Source organism: Taeniopygia guttata, chromosome 23 (genome assembly GCF_048771995.1).
Source record: "Taeniopygia guttata chromosome 23, bTaeGut7.mat, whole genome shotgun sequence".
NCBI classification, from domain to species: Eukaryota; Metazoa; Chordata; class Aves; order Passeriformes; family Estrildidae; genus Taeniopygia; species Taeniopygia guttata.
The window spans coordinates 5697505-5713675 of NC_133048.1; the positions used below are offsets into that span (position 1 = coordinate 5697505).

The 16171-nt window shown below is 54.8% G+C and overlaps 1 protein-coding gene across 1 annotated transcript; it reads left to right on the forward strand.

Moving 5' to 3' along the window:
• Window positions 1–191: 191 nt before the first annotated feature.
• LOC100190336 (U5 snRNP-specific 40 kDa protein-like) lies at window positions 192–14463 on the forward strand (the record flags this gene model as incomplete). The annotated part of the gene is given in 9 exon segments (NM_001245485.1): window positions 192–248; window positions 343–423; window positions 1159–1196; window positions 4298–4399; window positions 6039–6159; window positions 7668–7750; window positions 8141–8202; window positions 9832–9935; window positions 14062–14463. Coding segments are annotated over 3 exon segments (165 nt in total). The 5' UTR covers window positions 192–248; window positions 343–423; window positions 1159–1194.
• Window positions 14464–16171: the final 1708 nt, after the last annotated feature.

Below are 16171 nucleotides of genomic sequence, written 5' to 3' on the forward strand. Positions count from 1 at the left end.
ATCAGCGTTACCCATGCTACCCAGCGCCCGCTCTCCTCCAATCAGAGCGAAGCGCGCCAGAAGGCGCCGCGCTCCCCGCTCCATCCTCGGCGCGCCGGCACCGCGTCGGGGGGGCGGGACATGCCGGCGCTCAGCCAATCAGCGCTGCGGCCGCATCGCCGGCAGCCAATGGGGCGCGGGGGGCGGGGCGCGGCGGCCGCCATGATCGAGCAGCCGAAGCGGAAGGCGCCGGGCCCCGTTCCCGGCCCCGGCCCTGTTCCCGCCGCGCCCCCGGGCCCCGCCGGCCCCGCCGCGGCCCCCGCGCCCGGCCCCGACCTCCCGCTCGTCCCCGCGCCCGCCAAGCGGCCCCGCCATGACCTGCCCGGGGCGCCGGGCACGGGCGGCGCGGGGGGACAGCCCGCGGCCGGAGCTCTGCTGCAGGCGGTAACGGGGGAGAGTGAGGAGATCGGGGTGGGACGGGGAGGTGAGGGGAGAGCAGAGGCCGGGCGTGGTTCCAGTGGGAGGGAAGGGCCACGAGCGTGCTGGGGCTGGACACGGCTGAGGCACCTGCAGTGCTGCGTTCGGTTCGGGCCCCTCGGTTGGGGCCGGTCCGCCGAACGGAGCTGGGAAGGGGCTGGAGCCCCAGGAGAGGCTGAGGGAGCTGGGAAGGGGCTGAGGGAGCTGGGAAGGAGAATCCCAGAGGGAGCTGGGAAGGGGCTCAGCCTGGAGAAAAGGAGGCTCAGGGGGGACCTTGTGGCTCTGCACAGCTCCTGACAGGAGGGGACAGCCGGGGGGTCGGGCTCTGCTCCAGGAACAGGGACAGGAGCAGAGGGAACGGCCTCAGGCTGGGCCAGGGCAGGCTCAGGGTGGGCAGCAGCAGGAATTTCCCCATGGAAAGGGGGGTCAGGCCTTGGAACTGCCCAGGGGATTTTGGGGTGCCCATCCCTGGAGGTGTCCAAGGAACGTCCTGGAGGTGGCACTCAGAGCTCTGGGCTAGGGACAGGTTGGGAACCAGATTGCCTCGGTGACCTTGGAGCTCTTTTCCAGCCTCAGTAATGCTGGGATTCTGGAATCCTGGTGGGATGTGCTGTGGGAAGGTGAAGATGCTCGGCAGGGATGGCAGGCTGGCCCCCCCGGCCTTGCCCCTTGTCCCCTCACGGTGTCCCCGATGTCCCCCAGGGCCCCCCGCGCTGCTCCTCGCTGCAGGCCCCCATCATGCTGCTGTCAGGACACGAGGGGGAGGTTTACTGCTGCAAGTTCCATCCCAACGGCAACACCCTGGCCTCGGCTGGCTTCGACAGGCTCATCTGTGAGTGGCACTGCTGTCCCCTGCTGTCCCCCGGGCTCAGGCCCTGCTGCTGGGGGGTTTAGCTCAGCCCTCACCTGGCTGGGTTCTGGCTGTGAATTGCTTCCCCGTGGGGCTGCAGGAAGCTTTTCCCAGCTGCTCTGGCAGGCACCATCCTGATGGTGCTGGAAAAGTGCCTTGCTGGGTGCCAGCTGTGACACCCTGTGTCCCTGGCACACGGCTTCCAGAGGTCTGCAGATGTCGGAATCTGTGGTACTGATGATCCCGAGATTGTAGAAAGTCTCTGTCTTTCTGCCCCGCTGCCAAAGCAGAAGCCATAATTTGTCTGTGCTGTTTCAAGGTTGTTTATTCTGTTTATCTCTAACATGTTCTGCTGCCCTGCCGCAGCTCTGTCCTGCAGGGCAGCGTGTGGGGCTCTGCCCTCAGTGGGATGGTACAAACATTAAATACCACAAACTACCTGTGCTGGATTTACAATAATGTGCCAATATCTGTCACCTACGTTGGACAGTGTGTCCCCAGCCTGAACCAACAGAAAAATGCCAACACCACAGTGAAACATGGAGGGCATGAAGAAGGAGAAAAAGGACAAGGCACACCCAATTTCCTCCATCTTGTCCCCTTTGGACCCCTAATCTAGAAACCTAAAATTTTACTTTTGCACCCGTGCCACACTTAACTATAACTTATATCAAACACTCAGAGCTTGTAATTCATCCTGTGAGATTGAAAACTCTTTTCCATGGCCAGAGATCACAGCCAGTGTCTCTGGGGGCTCTGTCCAGGGGGGTTCCTGACCCCCTGCCAGGGTCCCAGGGCAGCCAGAGGAGTGCCCGGGGTTCCCACATGCAGAAATGCAGTTTTTAACGCTTAGGCTTGCTGAAGCAAAGATTGTAATTGTTCATAACAAATTCACCTTAACCAAAGTCCCTAAAGCTGCTCTGCCCTGGGGCTCACACGATGCTTTGTCACTGCTGTGAGTTGTCCCAGCTGGGACTCGGCAGTGGGGCTGGTCCATCCCCACTTTGCTGAATGCCCAGAGATCAGCTCCATGCACAGCAGGGTCTGTTCCTGAGCCTTTGCTGTGCTCACCTGTCCCTTGCTGTCCCCCAGTGCTCTGGAACGTCTACGGGGACTGTGACAACTTTGCCACCCTGAAGGGACACAGCGGGGCTGTCATGGAGCTGCACTACAACACGGATGGCAGGTGAGGGCAGGGGCTGTGTGCTGCTCAGGGACTCACTGCAGCCCAGGGAACAGGGCGGCAGCCCCAGGAGAGGCTGAGGGAGCTGGGAAGGGGCTGGAGAATCCCTGAGGGAGCTGGGAAGGGGCTCAGCCTGGAGAAAAGGAGGCTCAGGGGGGACCTTGTGGCTCTGCACAGCTCCTGCCAGGAGGGGACAGCCGGGGGGTCGGGCTCTGCTCCAGGGAACAGGGACAGGAGGAGAGGGAACAGCCTCAGGCTGGGCCAGAGCAGGCTCAGGGTGGGCAGCAGCAGGAATTTCCCCATGGAAAGGGGGTCAGGGCTTGGCAGGGGCTGCCCAGGGGCGTTTGGAGTGCCCATCCCTGGTCCAAGGAATTCCTGGATGTGGCACTCAGAGCTCTTGCTGGGGACAAGGTGGGGACCAGGTACAGCTTGGATTTGATGTTCTTGGAGCTCTTTTCCAACCTAAATGATTCTGGGGTTGTTACCTGTGCTCAGTCCATGGACACCAAGTCCTTGTAGTGTGGGCAAAGGATCTGGGGGCACCTGTGACCCCCCCCCAGTTCCATTGATGCAGTTTTGGGGCACAGAGGGAAGTTTGTGTTGGGTGCCTGGGGGTCACTGGGGAGGGGGCAGAGAGCAGGTGAGATATTGGTTAATTTAAAAGGCTGTTCCACCATTGCTGCTGAGCTTTGCTGGGCTGTGCTCATCCCAGATGCTGCTTGAGGAGGCAGCAAAACAATTCACAGCAGGATTAAGGGGAGTTTATCCATGCAGCTGTTCCAGTGTCAGTCAGTGTTTCAGGCTCCCCCAAAACACCACCGGGGGAGGATGTTCCTGAAAGGAAATGGGGAGGGAGCTGGGCCCTCACAGTGGTTGTTCCTGCAGCATGCTCTTCTCAGCATCCACGGACAAAACCGTGGCTGTGTGGGACAGCGAGACGGGCGAGAGGGTCAAGAGGCTCAAGGGCCACACGTCCTTTGTCAACTCCTGCTACCCTGCCCGGAGGGGCCCCCAGCTCGTCTGCACCGGCAGCGACGATGGCACTGTCAAGGTCAGTGTGTGCCTGGGCAAAGCCTAGGGAAAAAAGGTGGAGAAGCTTTTAGGATCTTCCCATTTATCTGGGCTGAATTCAGCCTTTTGGTACTCGTTTCGTTGGCACTTTGAGTTCAGAGGCAAAAATGTGACAGCAAATTTCACTGCTCTGTTTTTCCTGTGCTTCTCAGGGGGCTTGGGAAGGTTGAGCTGCTCAGCTGAGATTTTTCTGCTGCTCTGGATCTGCACAGCTCCTGACAGGAGGGGACAGCCGGGGGGTCGGGCTCTGCTCCAGGAACAGGGACAGGAGCAGAGGGAACGGCCTCAGGCTGGGCCAGGGCAGGCTCAGGGTGGGCAGCAGCAGGAATTTCCCCATGGAAAGGGGGTCAGGCCTTGGAACTGCCCAGGGAGGTTTGGAGTGCCCATCCCTGGAGGTCCAAAGAGTTCTTTCTGGACAGAAAATCAGAAATCAGAGTTTCTTGCTGGATTAGCAAAGCACGAGAAAACTATTCCTGAAATCTGGGCTGACCCCTTCTTCTTTGTTCTGTGATTTCATCTGTGCTGGCCTCTTCTTCCCTGCCTTCATTCCTGTGCTCCAGACACAGCAGATTCAATGTTTTTTATAAAGATCTCCAGATCTGATGTTTTTTATGAGACCTACAAAGGGATTTCAGGAGAACAGGCTGAGTCCCTGCCAACATCTCTGCAGTGATTTTGTTGTGCACACCTCTTATAAGTGCCACATTTCTTTGCAGCTGTGGGATATCAGGAAAAAAGCTGCTGTCCAGACATTCCAGAACACCTACCAGGTCCTGGCTGTCACCTTCAATGACACCAGTGACCAGATTATCTCTGGAGGCATCGACAATGACATCAAGGTAGGACCCTGTGTCCCTTTTCCCCTATGCCCACCTTTTCCATCCTGTCACACCTTGTGTTGCTCAAGGACAGCCGTGGGTGCCACCTGCTGAATTTTATATCCCAACACCCCTGGACTTGCTGTGTCCATCTCTGCTGGTGGTGCAGGGCCAGTAAAGTGGCATGGAGCTGTGACAGCCTGGCAGGGACAGGCTGGCTGTCCCAGCACTGCTGTCACCCCGCAGCCAGCGTGGATTGCTGGCTGTGCTGGCAGCCTGGGACAGAGCCAGCTGTGAGGTGAGCTGAAGAGAACGTGGTGACACATCCTCCCTGTGCCCTCTGCCCCAGTTTGCAGCTGCCCCTGGCACCTGATGCTGTGGAAAGTTCTTTTTTAACAGTGAGCTCAGCTGATTGCCCTGGGGGCTGCAGGGCTCTGGCTGTCCCCATGCCCTCAGCCCTGATCTGGCCTGTCCCCAGCCTGTCACAGCCAGTGCTGTGTGGCACTGCCACCAGAGCTGTCCCCAGCCTGTCACAGCCAGAGCTGTGTGGCACTGCCACCAGAGCTGTCACAGCCAGTGCTGTGTGGCACTGCCACCAGGGCTGTCCCCAGCCTGTCACAGCCAGTGCTGTGTGGCACTGCCACAGGGGCTGTCATCAGCCTGCCAGAGCTGTCCCCAGCCTGTCACAGCCAGTGCTGTGTATGGCACTGCCACCAGAGCTGTCCCCAGCCTGTCACAGTCAGAGCTCGGTGTGGCACTGCCACAGGGGCTGTCCCCAGCCTGTCACAGCCAGTGCTGTGTGTGGCACTGCCACCAGAGCTGTCACAGCCCGAGCTCTGTGTGACACTGCCAGCAGAGCTGTCACAGTCAGAGCTCGGTGTGGCACTGCCACCAGAGCTGTCCCCAGCCTGTCACAGCCACAGCTCGGTGTGGCACTGCCACCAGAGCTGCTCCCACTGCCCCTCTTTGGGAATAACCCCGGGAACTGTGGGAATTGGGGAGCTCCTGCTCTGTGCCAGGGGGTTTGGGGGATTTTGGGGCCAGGTCAAGAGCAGTTCTGCAGGCCTGGGGCTGCTGGCATTGAGCTCCTTGCAGTTCGAATGTATTCACTTAGAAATCTTCTCAAAGGCAAATTCTGTCTTTCTAGAAACCCATAAACTTCCAGCCTCATGTTTTCATAGAGTCATGGAGTGGTTTGAAGGAAAGGATGAAGCACATGAAACACCATCTCACTGCACCCCTGCCCTGGCAGGGACCCTTCCCACTGTCCCAGGTGCTCCAGCCCCAGTGCCCAGCCTGGCCTTGGGCACTGCCAGGGATCCAGGGGCAGCCACAGCTGCTCTGGCAATTCCAGCCCAGCCCCTGCCCACCCTGCCAGGGAACAATTCCCAATTCCCAATCTCCCACCCAGCCCTGCCCTCTGGCACTGGGAGCCATTCCCTGTGTGCTGTGTGTGTGCTGCTGCTGCCATGTAACTCCTGGGGCTTGAACACCTCCAGTTCCAAATCCAAGGCACAAATCCCATTTCCCTACACTCCATCAAGCTGCAGCAGCTGGAACCCCCAGCTGATGGCAGCTGTGAGCCCCCAGTGCCCGTGTGGGATGCTGTGGGGTGCTGTGGGAGCTGCAGCCCAGCAGTGCTGCTGTGTTTCCGTGCCAGGTGTGGGACCTGCGGCAGAACAAGCTCACCTACACCATGCGGGGCCACGCCGACTCGGTGACGGGCCTGAGCCTCAGCTCTGAGGGCTCCTACCTGCTCTCCAACGCCATGGACAACACAGGTACACCCTGCTGAGCCTCCAGGGACACCTCTGCCTGCTCCTCTGCAAAAACAGCTCTGAGCTGAGCTGGGCTGGGCTGCAGGGAGCTGGGCTCCAGAGCTGAACCGTGAGTTTGGGTCCTTGAGGGGGAGAGCAGCTGCCTCAGGGGGTTTGTCCCAGCTGGGAGGGCACTGGGGACAGGAGCCATGGCACAGGTTATCCTGCAGGAGCCATGGCACAGGTTATCCTGCAGGACTCTGGGGACAGGAGCCATGGCACAGGTTATCCTGCAGGAGCCATGGCACAGGTTATCCTGCAGGACTCTGGGGACAGGAGCCATGGCACAGGTTATCCTGCAGGGATTGGGGACAGGAGCCGTGGCACAGGTTATCCTGCAGGATATTGGGGACAGGAGCCATGGCACAGGTTATCCTGCAGGGGACCAGAGCCATGGCACAGGTTATCCTGCAGGGATTTGGGACAGGAGCCATGGCACAGGTTATCCTGGGGGATATTTGGGACAGGAGCATGGCACAGGTGATCCTGCAGGATATTGGGGACAGGAGCATGGCACAGGTTATCCTGGGGGATATTGGGGACAGGAGCCATGGCTCAGGTTATCTTGGGGGATATTGGGGACAGGAGCCATGGCACAGGTTATCCTACATGGCACAGGTTATCCTGCAGGGTTTGGGGACAGGAGCCATGGCACAGGTTATCCTGCAGGATATTGGGGACAGGAGCCGTGGCACAGGTTATCCTGCAGGATACTGGGGACAGGAGCCATGGCACAGGTTATCCTGCAGGATATTGGGGACAGGAGCCTTGGCACAGGTTATCCTGCAGGGATTTGGGACAGGAGCCTTGGCACAGGTTATCCTGCAGGGCTGGGGACAGGAGCCATGGCACAGGTTATCCTGCAGGGCCTGGGGACAGGAGCCATGGCACAGGTTATCCTGCAGGGATTGGGGACAGGAGCCATGGCACAGGTTATCCTGCAGGATATTGGGGACAGGAGCCATGGCACAGGTTATCCTGCAGGATATTGGGGACAGGAGCCATGGCACAGGTTATCCTGCAGGGATTGGGGACAGGAGCCATGGCACAGGTTATCCTGCAGGACTCTGGGGACAGGAGCCATGGCACAGGTGATCTGTGCACTCTGGGCCTGGCTCATGTCAAGGTGGCTTGGCTGTGTCCCCTCAGCAGGAGTGACAGCCCAGTGCCACCCTGCCCGTCCCGCTGTCCCTGGTGAGGCTGAGCCCGTCAGGACCGTGCCCATGGGATGTGTCAGGACGAGGAAAAGCCTCTGTGAGGAGGTGGTGGCTCAGTTTTGGCATGGCAGGTGGGGAATTTTTTGTGATTCCCCATTGCTGCTGTTTGTGGCAGAGCAAAGCCTCCTGCAGGGAAAGCTGCTGGTTCCCGTGGCCTTTGGGGAGTGGGGGCTCAGGGAGGCTGTCCTGGGCACAGGGGCTCTGCCAGGGCTGCTGTCCCTGTCCCCTCAGCTGCTGGCTCTGCTTCTGTTGCAGTTCGGATCTGGGACATCAGGCCCTTCGCCCCCAAGGAGAGATGTGTGAAGATTTTCCAGGGAAATGTCCATAATTTTGAAAAGGTGAGTGTGCTCCACTCCTTGTTCAATTCCCTCTGCTATTAGCTTTTCTCTAAATTGTTTTTTTCAATGCAAGTTTAGGCCAGAAAGGCGCTAATAAGAACTCAAAGGAAGATGAATCCACAAAGTGGGTTCCAATTAAAGCCTCAGTAACAAGATTTCTGTGCTCAGTTCATTTGTAATTAGCTGTAAATTAAGTATTTTCTACACTTACCATCTACTTTGTGTAAAATAACAAGGCACTGGCTGTTTCCAGCAATAAAATAAAATCTGTAATTACCATCTCATCTTCCAAGGGAGATCATTAAAGTGGTGCTGGTTAAAGTCTCGTGGTGATTTCAGTTCAAGAAAAGGGGGAAACTAAATAGATCTGTGCATTTTCTTTTGTTTTAGAACCTTCTGAGGTGCTCCTGGTCCCCAGATGGCAGTAAAATTGCAGGGGGCTCTGCTGACAGGTGAGTTGCCGCTGCATTAATTCCTCTGTCCCCTGATGGATTTGCAGCGTTCCTGGATCAGAATCTCCAGGCTCAGGCTCGTGTGTAGAGTGTGAAATCCCAAACAGCCCTCGGGGAGTTTCCCTGATTTCCACAGGGATGTGTTTCTGCTGCTCTGGGCTCCGTGGAGGAGCATCTGAATGTTGTAAAATCTGGTTATTATAATTGCCAAAAGCTGGCTGAGGTTCTGCCCTGTCCCACCACAGAATCCCCCAGCAGGTGACAGGGACATCTCTGTCACTGGCTTGGACCCCTGGGTGTCCTGGCAGAAGCTTGGGGGGTCTTTGAGAGCAGGGTCTGTGTGTGGGGTTGGAGGATGAGGAGCAGAAATCCCAGGTAAATCCCTGCATGGTGGGATTCCAGGGGTCATTAATGACTCCTTTAATTAAGGAGAAAAAAAATCAATTGGCACATCTCAGTCTTGTAAATGAAAGATTTTGTAAAGTGAGCTGAGGAGGGGAAAGGGCAGAGGGAGGAAGCAGGTCAGGTCTGAAGGTCCCTGTGAAGGACACACGTGTCCCCTGGAGCAAATCCAGGCCCAAATCCAGTGCCAGGGAGACAGGAATTCCTACAGGCTGGGGGCCAGGGCATGGGGCCGCAGTAATTACCGGATTAATGAGCTTCTGGTGGCTGAGAGGCAGAACTTGAGCTCTCCCTGTCCAGATTTAGTGGGGCAGCTGTCCCAGCATGAGCTGGGGCTGGATTGCCTCCAGCCCTGCTGGGCTCTCAGTGGGGAGAGCAGGAATTGCTGCCCTGGGGAGAGCAGCAGCTCCTGCCCTGGGGGGATCAGGAATTCCTGCCCTGGGGGGAGCAGCTCCTGCCTGGGCCCCTGTGGGCAGGCTGAGCCCTGCTCTGGGCAGGTTTCCCTGGAGTTGGGTCACTTGGTTCATTCTGCAGGTGCTGGGGGAGCTCAGGGCTCTGACAGCTCCTGGGGCAGGTCCCAGCAGAGCTTCCCACAGCAGACACAGGGATCTGGGCTCGGTTTCCCTGCCTCTGAGACCGTTTTTAAGAGAACTGTGGAAGCTGAGCTGTGCCTGGTGCCCCCAGGGAAGGATCCTGGGGGGCCCAGGCAGGAGCCAGCAGTGGGTGAGGCCTGGCAGAGGGTGATCAAAGGGCTCAGGGTGATCCCGTCACTCCCTAATAAATGCTGGCTCTTGTGGCAGAGCAGGGAGAAATCCCATCTTTAGAGCTGCTGCAGTGCAGCAGGGGCTGGGGGGCTCTGGGCTCCTCACTGCCAGCCCAGGGGGATGCCTGGACACGCACACAGTGTTGGGGGTGTTTGGGAGGGTGAGGCCCCCTCCTCCTCCCCACTCCCAGTGCTGATTTACTCCCTGTCCCTGCGCTCTCAAGGGTTTCTTTGGCCTCACAGCTTTCAAATCCATCTCTGTGCCCTGAGGGGTGAGGTGCACTGTTGGCAGTGAGGTTTTTGCCACTCGTGTCTCCTCCCTGCTCAGGCCTCTGCTCTCCTGGGCCTGTCAGAGCAGCATTTTTCTCCTGGGAGTTCCCGTTTATCCTCACAAAGATCATTCCAGCCAGCTGCAGAAGCACCTGGGGGTGTTTTGCTGGGCCCTCACCAGAGCTCTGTTGCAGGTTTGTGTACGTGTGGGACACCACCTCCAGGAGGATCCTGTACAAGCTGCCTGGCCATGCTGGCTCTGTCAATGAGCTGGCCTTCCACCCCGAGGAACCCATCAGTAAGTGCTCCCCACTCCCAGGGCAGCAGTTCCAGGGCTCACTGAGCTGCTGATCCTCTGGGAAGTGACCTCCAAACTGCCAGAGTGGCTCAGAGTCCATTAGCAGATTCAGAGGTGGCAGAGCCTTGTTTGCTCATCTCCAGTTGGGTGGGACACCCTGGGCTGAGCACAGGGACTCTGGGACTGGGCTGGGGACACCCAGAGGGCAGCGGGGTGGCTCTTGCTGTGGGCTGGGGGTGGCTGCCACTGCCCAGGGACCATGAGGAGAGGGTTTGGAACAGCTGGGGTGCCAGGGGTATGACCATGTTTGGTGATTCCATGAGGACATGGGTCACCTGGGAGCCTGAGGGGTCCTAACTTCCCCAAAGGTTGTAGGAAGCAAATCAGAGAATCACAAAATCACAATCCCAGAATGGTTTGGGTTGCAAGGGATCTTAAGTCCCATCCAGTGCCACCCCTGCCCTGGCAGGGACCCCTCCCACCGTCCCAGGAGCTCCAGCCCCAGTGTCCAGCCTGGCCTTGGGCACTGCCAGGGATCCAGGGGCAGCCACAGCTGCTCTGGCAATTCCAGCCCAGCCCCTCCCCACCCTGCCAGGGAACAATTCCTCCTCAAAATCCCAAAGGAAGCTCTTGGTGCCGTGGGTTTGGGCCCTGTTCTGGAGGTGTCTTACACATGGCACCACACTCAGAGCTGGCTGGTGCAAAGCTCGTGGTGGCTTTTCAGAGCCATTTGGAGCTTGGGGCCAGGTCCCATTCCCATTTCCTGGTCCAGCAAGGGCTGGGCAGGACTGCAGGGTGCTGAATTTCCATGGAAACACTCACCTTGGCCTGGTCAGCAGCCAAAAATTGCCATCAGTCACCCCAAAGGCAAGCCAAGGGGCAGGGAGCTCTGGATTTGTTCTGGGTATCCACAGCTCTGCCTGGGGCTGGGCTGGGCTGGAGAAGCAGAGCCAGCTCCTCTCTGGGTGTGGGATCCAGTGCTCAGCTCCTCTTGGGCCATCAATCACTGGGCTTCGAATAACAGTTTAAAATCCATTACTAAAAACCTATTGAGTCGTGCAGCTGCTGGCTGGGAACTCCTGGGATGCTAATCCATAAATCACTGCCGGGTTCTCACCTGCACGGGCAGCCAGGCTGTGCCAGGGTGACAAAAACTGGGCTGGGAATTGGTGCAGAAACCCCCAGAGCTCTCTTGGGCAGGGATTAAACCACTGCTGCTGTCTTCTGGCTCATTCTTGTGAATTCCCTGAGGCTGCAGCCCCAGGAGAGGCTGAGGGAGCTGGGAAGGGGCTGAGGGAGCTGGGAAAGGGGCTGGAGAATCCCTGAGGGAGCTGGGAAGGGGCTCAGCCTGGAGAAAAGGAGGCTCAGGGGGGACCTTGTGGCTCTGCACAGCTCCTGACAGGAGGGGACAGCCGGGGGGTCGGGCTCTGCTCCAGGGAACAGGGACAGGAGGAGAGGGAACGGCCTCAGGCTGGGCCAGGGCAGACTCAGGGTGGATTTGGGAAGAATTCTCCATGAAAAGGGTTGTCCAGCCCTGGCACAGCTGCTGGATCCCCAACCCTGGAGGGATTTAGAAGCCCTGTGGAGGTGGCAATTGGAGACACGGCAGGGCTGGGTTAAAGGTTGGACTCAAAGATCTCAGGGGGCTTTTCCAGCCTTGATGATTTTATAATTCCATAAAAACATCAGAACCTGGCCCTGGACCTGTGTCCAGCCCTGGTGGTGGAGTCCCCTTCCCTGGAGGCGTTCAGAGAACCTGGGGCTGTGGCACTGCTGGGCAGGGGTGGCCCTGGGGTGCTGCCAGGCTGGCAGCTGGGGTTGGTGGCCTCAGGGGTGTTCCCCAAGCTCAGGGGTCCCTCTGTGTGGCTCAGGGCTGCTGGGGGCCGGTTGGGTTTCCCTGTTCCCAGGGAATGGTGCCTGTTGCCATAAGACACATGGAAGCATGACACGAGCCGCTGCTATTGCAGAGGTGAAAAAGAGAGTTTATTTTCTGACTCCAGCATTTATACTTTTCCAAAGGTGGCAGTGGATTGGAGGGTGAAGGTGCCACCTCTCCAATGACATTGGACAAACTACCAGCACATCAAGTTTTCCTGCCTCTATGGAGGAATGTAAAACAATAGATTGTTTACAGAAAGTTGTGTGAGAAAGTTCTCTAACAGAATGTAAACTCAGAAGGCTTTAGAAAATCTTACTTATCAGGGCAGCAGGTGCCCTGGGGACACTCTCCTGGCCAGATGTGCCCTCTAGAGGCACTCGGTGCTGGCAGAGCCCGGCTGGAGCTCAGCACTTCCCGGGATGAAAATCCCACCTCGGGAACCTTCCGGAGGTGTTCAGCCATTCCCTCAGCGGGGGACGGGGCTGGCGGCCACCAGGGGCACATCTGGGCTGGGGACACAGCGCTGCTCTGGGGGCATGGTGCTGTTCTGGGGGGCACAGCACTGCTCTGGGGGATGGCAGTGGTGGCACAGCTGGACACAGCGCTGCTCTGTGCCTGTTCTGGGAAGCTGCCGAGCTCTGCTTCCAGCAAAATCAGGAGTTTGGGCTGTCCTTGGGGAGGTCTCAAACCACGGGGGGAATTTTTGTATTCTATTTCAGATTTTATGTTCTAATTTTTATGTTCTATTTCAGTTCTTATATTCTGGTTTTGTATTCTATTTCAGTTTTTATATTCTAATTTTTGCATTTATTTCAATTTTGCTATTCAATTTTTGTATTCTGTTTCACTTTTTACATTCTATTTTTGTATTCTATTTCACTTTTAATATTCTATTTTAATTTTTGCCTTCTATCTCAGTTTTTATATTCTAATTTTTGCCTTCTATCTCAGTTTTTATATTCTAATTTTTGTATTCTATTTCACTTTTTATATGCAAATTTTTGTATTCCATTTCACTTTTTATAATCTATTTTTGTATTCTATTTCAGTTTTTATATTCTATTTTAATTTTTGCATTTATTTCAGTTGTTTAATTCTTGCATTCTATCTCAGTGTTTATATTCTATTTTAATTTTTGTATTCTATTTCAGTTTTTACATTCTATTTTTGTATTCAATTTCAGTTTTTATACTCCTAATTTTTGAATTCTATTTGTTTTTATATTTTTTGCATTCTGTTTCAGTTTTTATATTCAAATTTTTGTATTCTGTTTCACTTTTTATATTCATTTTTATATACTATTTCACTTTTTAAATTCTATTTTTGTATTCTACTTCAGTTTTTGTATTCTAATTTTTGCATTTATTTCTATTTTTATATTCTAATTTTTGTATTCTATGTCAGTTTTTATATTCTATTTTTGTATTCTATTCCCGTTTTTACATTCTACGTTTTGTATTCTATTTCAGTTTTTACATTCAAATTTTTATATTCTATTTCCATTTTTATATTATATTTTTGTATCCTATTTCTGCTTTTATATTCTATTTTAATTTTTGCATTCTAGTTTTTATATTCTCTTCTAAGTTTTGCGTTTATTTCAATTTTTTTATTCTAATTTTTACCTTCTATCTCAGTGTTTATATTCTAATTTTTGCGTTTATTTCAATTTTTGTGTTCTACTTCACTTTTCATATTCAATTTTTGTATTCTATTTCACTTTTTTTATTCAAATTTTTGTATTCTATTTTTATATTCTATTTTTGTATTCTATTTCCATTTTTACATTCTAAGTTTTGTATTCTATTTCAGTTTTTATATTCAAATTTTTGTATTCTATTTCCTTTTTTATATTTTTGTATCCTATTTCTGCTTTTATATTCTATTTTAATTTTTGCATTCTAGTTTTTATATTCTCTTCTAATGTTTGCATTTATTTCAGTTTTATTCTAATTTTTGCCTTCTATCTCAGTTTTTTTATTCTAATTTTTGCCTTCTATCTCAGTTCTTATATTCTAATTTTTGCGCTTATTTCAGTTTTTTTATTCTAATTTTTGCCTTCTATCTCAGTGTTTATATTCTAATTTTTGCGTTTATTTCAATTTTTGCGTTCTACTTCACTTTTCATATTCAATTTTTATATTCTATTTCCATTTTTATATTCCATTTTTGTGTTCTATTTCGGTTTTTATACAGTTTGAATGTTTATATTCTGTTTTAATCTCTTTATTCCTTTCTTGCCCGCAGTTCTGTCTGCCTCCAGTGACAAGCGGCTGTACATGGGGGAGATCCAGTGAGGAGCTGCGGGGTCTGTGCCCGCGGGGCTGGGCTGGGCTGGCAGGAGCGGGGACAGCAGCTCAGAACAGGTGACAGCGGCTCAGAACAGGTGACAGCAGCACAGAGCGGTGACACCCTGTGCAGTCTGTCCCCTCTCCACACCTCCCTCGGCAGCTTTTCCCCTCCCCTTCCTCGGGGGAGGCAGGAGAACTCGGGATTCAAAGGAATTCTGGTTTGGCTGTGCCACTGACAGTGAAACCGTCCTGCAGATCCTGATAAATTGAGAGTTTTTGGTTCAGTGTGTTCCCTGTCCTGTTCCCTTTGGGGGGTTTTGATACAGTTAAAACCGCAATAAATGGCTTTTTTTACACAGCTCCATGCCTGCGGTTTATTGCTCCGGTTACTTTTCTGTTCAGAATTAAATCCTGCTCCTCACCTGTAGATCACCAGGGAAATCATTGAGGTGGAATGATGGAATCATTGGTGGAATCACTGAATGTATGGAATGATTTAGGTGGGAAAGGACCTTAAATCCCACCCAGTGTCACCCCAGGGACCCCTCCCACTGTCCCAGGTGCTCCCACTGCCCAGCCTGGCCTTGGGCACTGCCAGGGATCCAGGGGCAGCCACAGCTGCTCTGGGAATTCCAGCCCAGCCCCTGCCCACCCTGCCAGGGAACAATTCCCAATTCCCAATCTCCCATCCAGCCCTGCCCTCTGGCACTGGGAGCCATTCCCTGTGTCCTGTCCCTCCATCCTTGTCCCCAGTGCCTCTCCCAAATCCAGGGAGGATTCTCCAGGTCCTGGCAGCTGCAGGGGGAATGGCAGGCGGGATCCCATGGGAATGGCTGCTGCAGCCTCGGGCTGGCCCTGGGGTGGTCCCTGGGGTGTCCCTGGGGTGCCCCTGGTCCCCGGGGTGCCCCTGGTCCCTGGGGTGTCCCTGGGGTGCCCCATGGTCCCTGGGGTGTCCCTGGTCCTTGGGGTGTCCCTGGGGTGCCCCTGGGGTGCCCCATGGTCCCTGGGGTGTCCCTGGTCCCTGGGGTGCCCCTGGTCCCTAGGGTGTCTCTGGGGTGCCCCTGGTCCCTGGGGTGTCCCTGGGGTGCCCCTGGTCCCTGCTGCAGTGGGTGAGTGCCAGGAGCCCTGAGGGAGCTGCTGCTCAGGCCCGGGCAGCTCCATCTCCAGAGCCCAGTGATGAGCAGCTCCAGGCACACAAACCCCTCCCTGGAGAGGTGCAGGCAGGGCAGGGGGTTTATTTTATTTACTTTTTTAAATTTTTATTTATTTTTTTTCTTTATTATTGTTTATTTTATTATTTTATTTACTGCCAGGAGGGACCCCACCCATGCCAGGGTGGGAGCCTCATGCCCAGGCTGAGCCCCTTCCTCTGCCCCTGGCTGGGGAGGGGCTGCCCCACAGATTTAGGGTTTAATTAGAACCTGTTACAATCCCAAGGGTTTATGGGTTTGTTTGGGTCTACACCCAAGTGCCAGAGGGGAGAGAGACCTCTGGGGCTGATCTGTGGCAGCAATCCTGAGCCCTACCAAGTCCTGCTTCTTGAAAGGAACCAAAAGAGGGTTCTGTTCCTAATTCCCACCCTAGGAACCAGCAGGGAAGTGAGGCAGGGACATCATTCCTCCCCTGCCCTGAGTTCTGGGCAGTCCTGGGGCTCCCAGGATGGATCCACACCCACCCTGGGGTACCTGGGCGTCACCCTGGGTGTCACCCCCTGTGCCCAGACACCCCCCCTTGGGCTGGGCACGATGGACACAGAGCCATGACCCAGATCGGGAAATGATCGGATTAAGGGTAAATCCCTGGGCCCAGGGAGCAGAGGGATGGAGGGATAGACCTGGATGGACAGAGCCAGGGCAGGATGGACAGAGCCCAACCTGGATGGACAGAGCCAGGGCAGGATGGACAGAGCCAGGGCAGGATGGACAGAGCCAGGGCAGGATGGACAGAGCCAGAGCAGGATGGACAGAGCCTGAACTGGATGGACAGAGCCAGAGCAGGATGGACAGAGCCAGGCCAGGATGGACAGAGCCAGAACTGGGCAGCTCTGTGGGCACTCCCTGCCCATG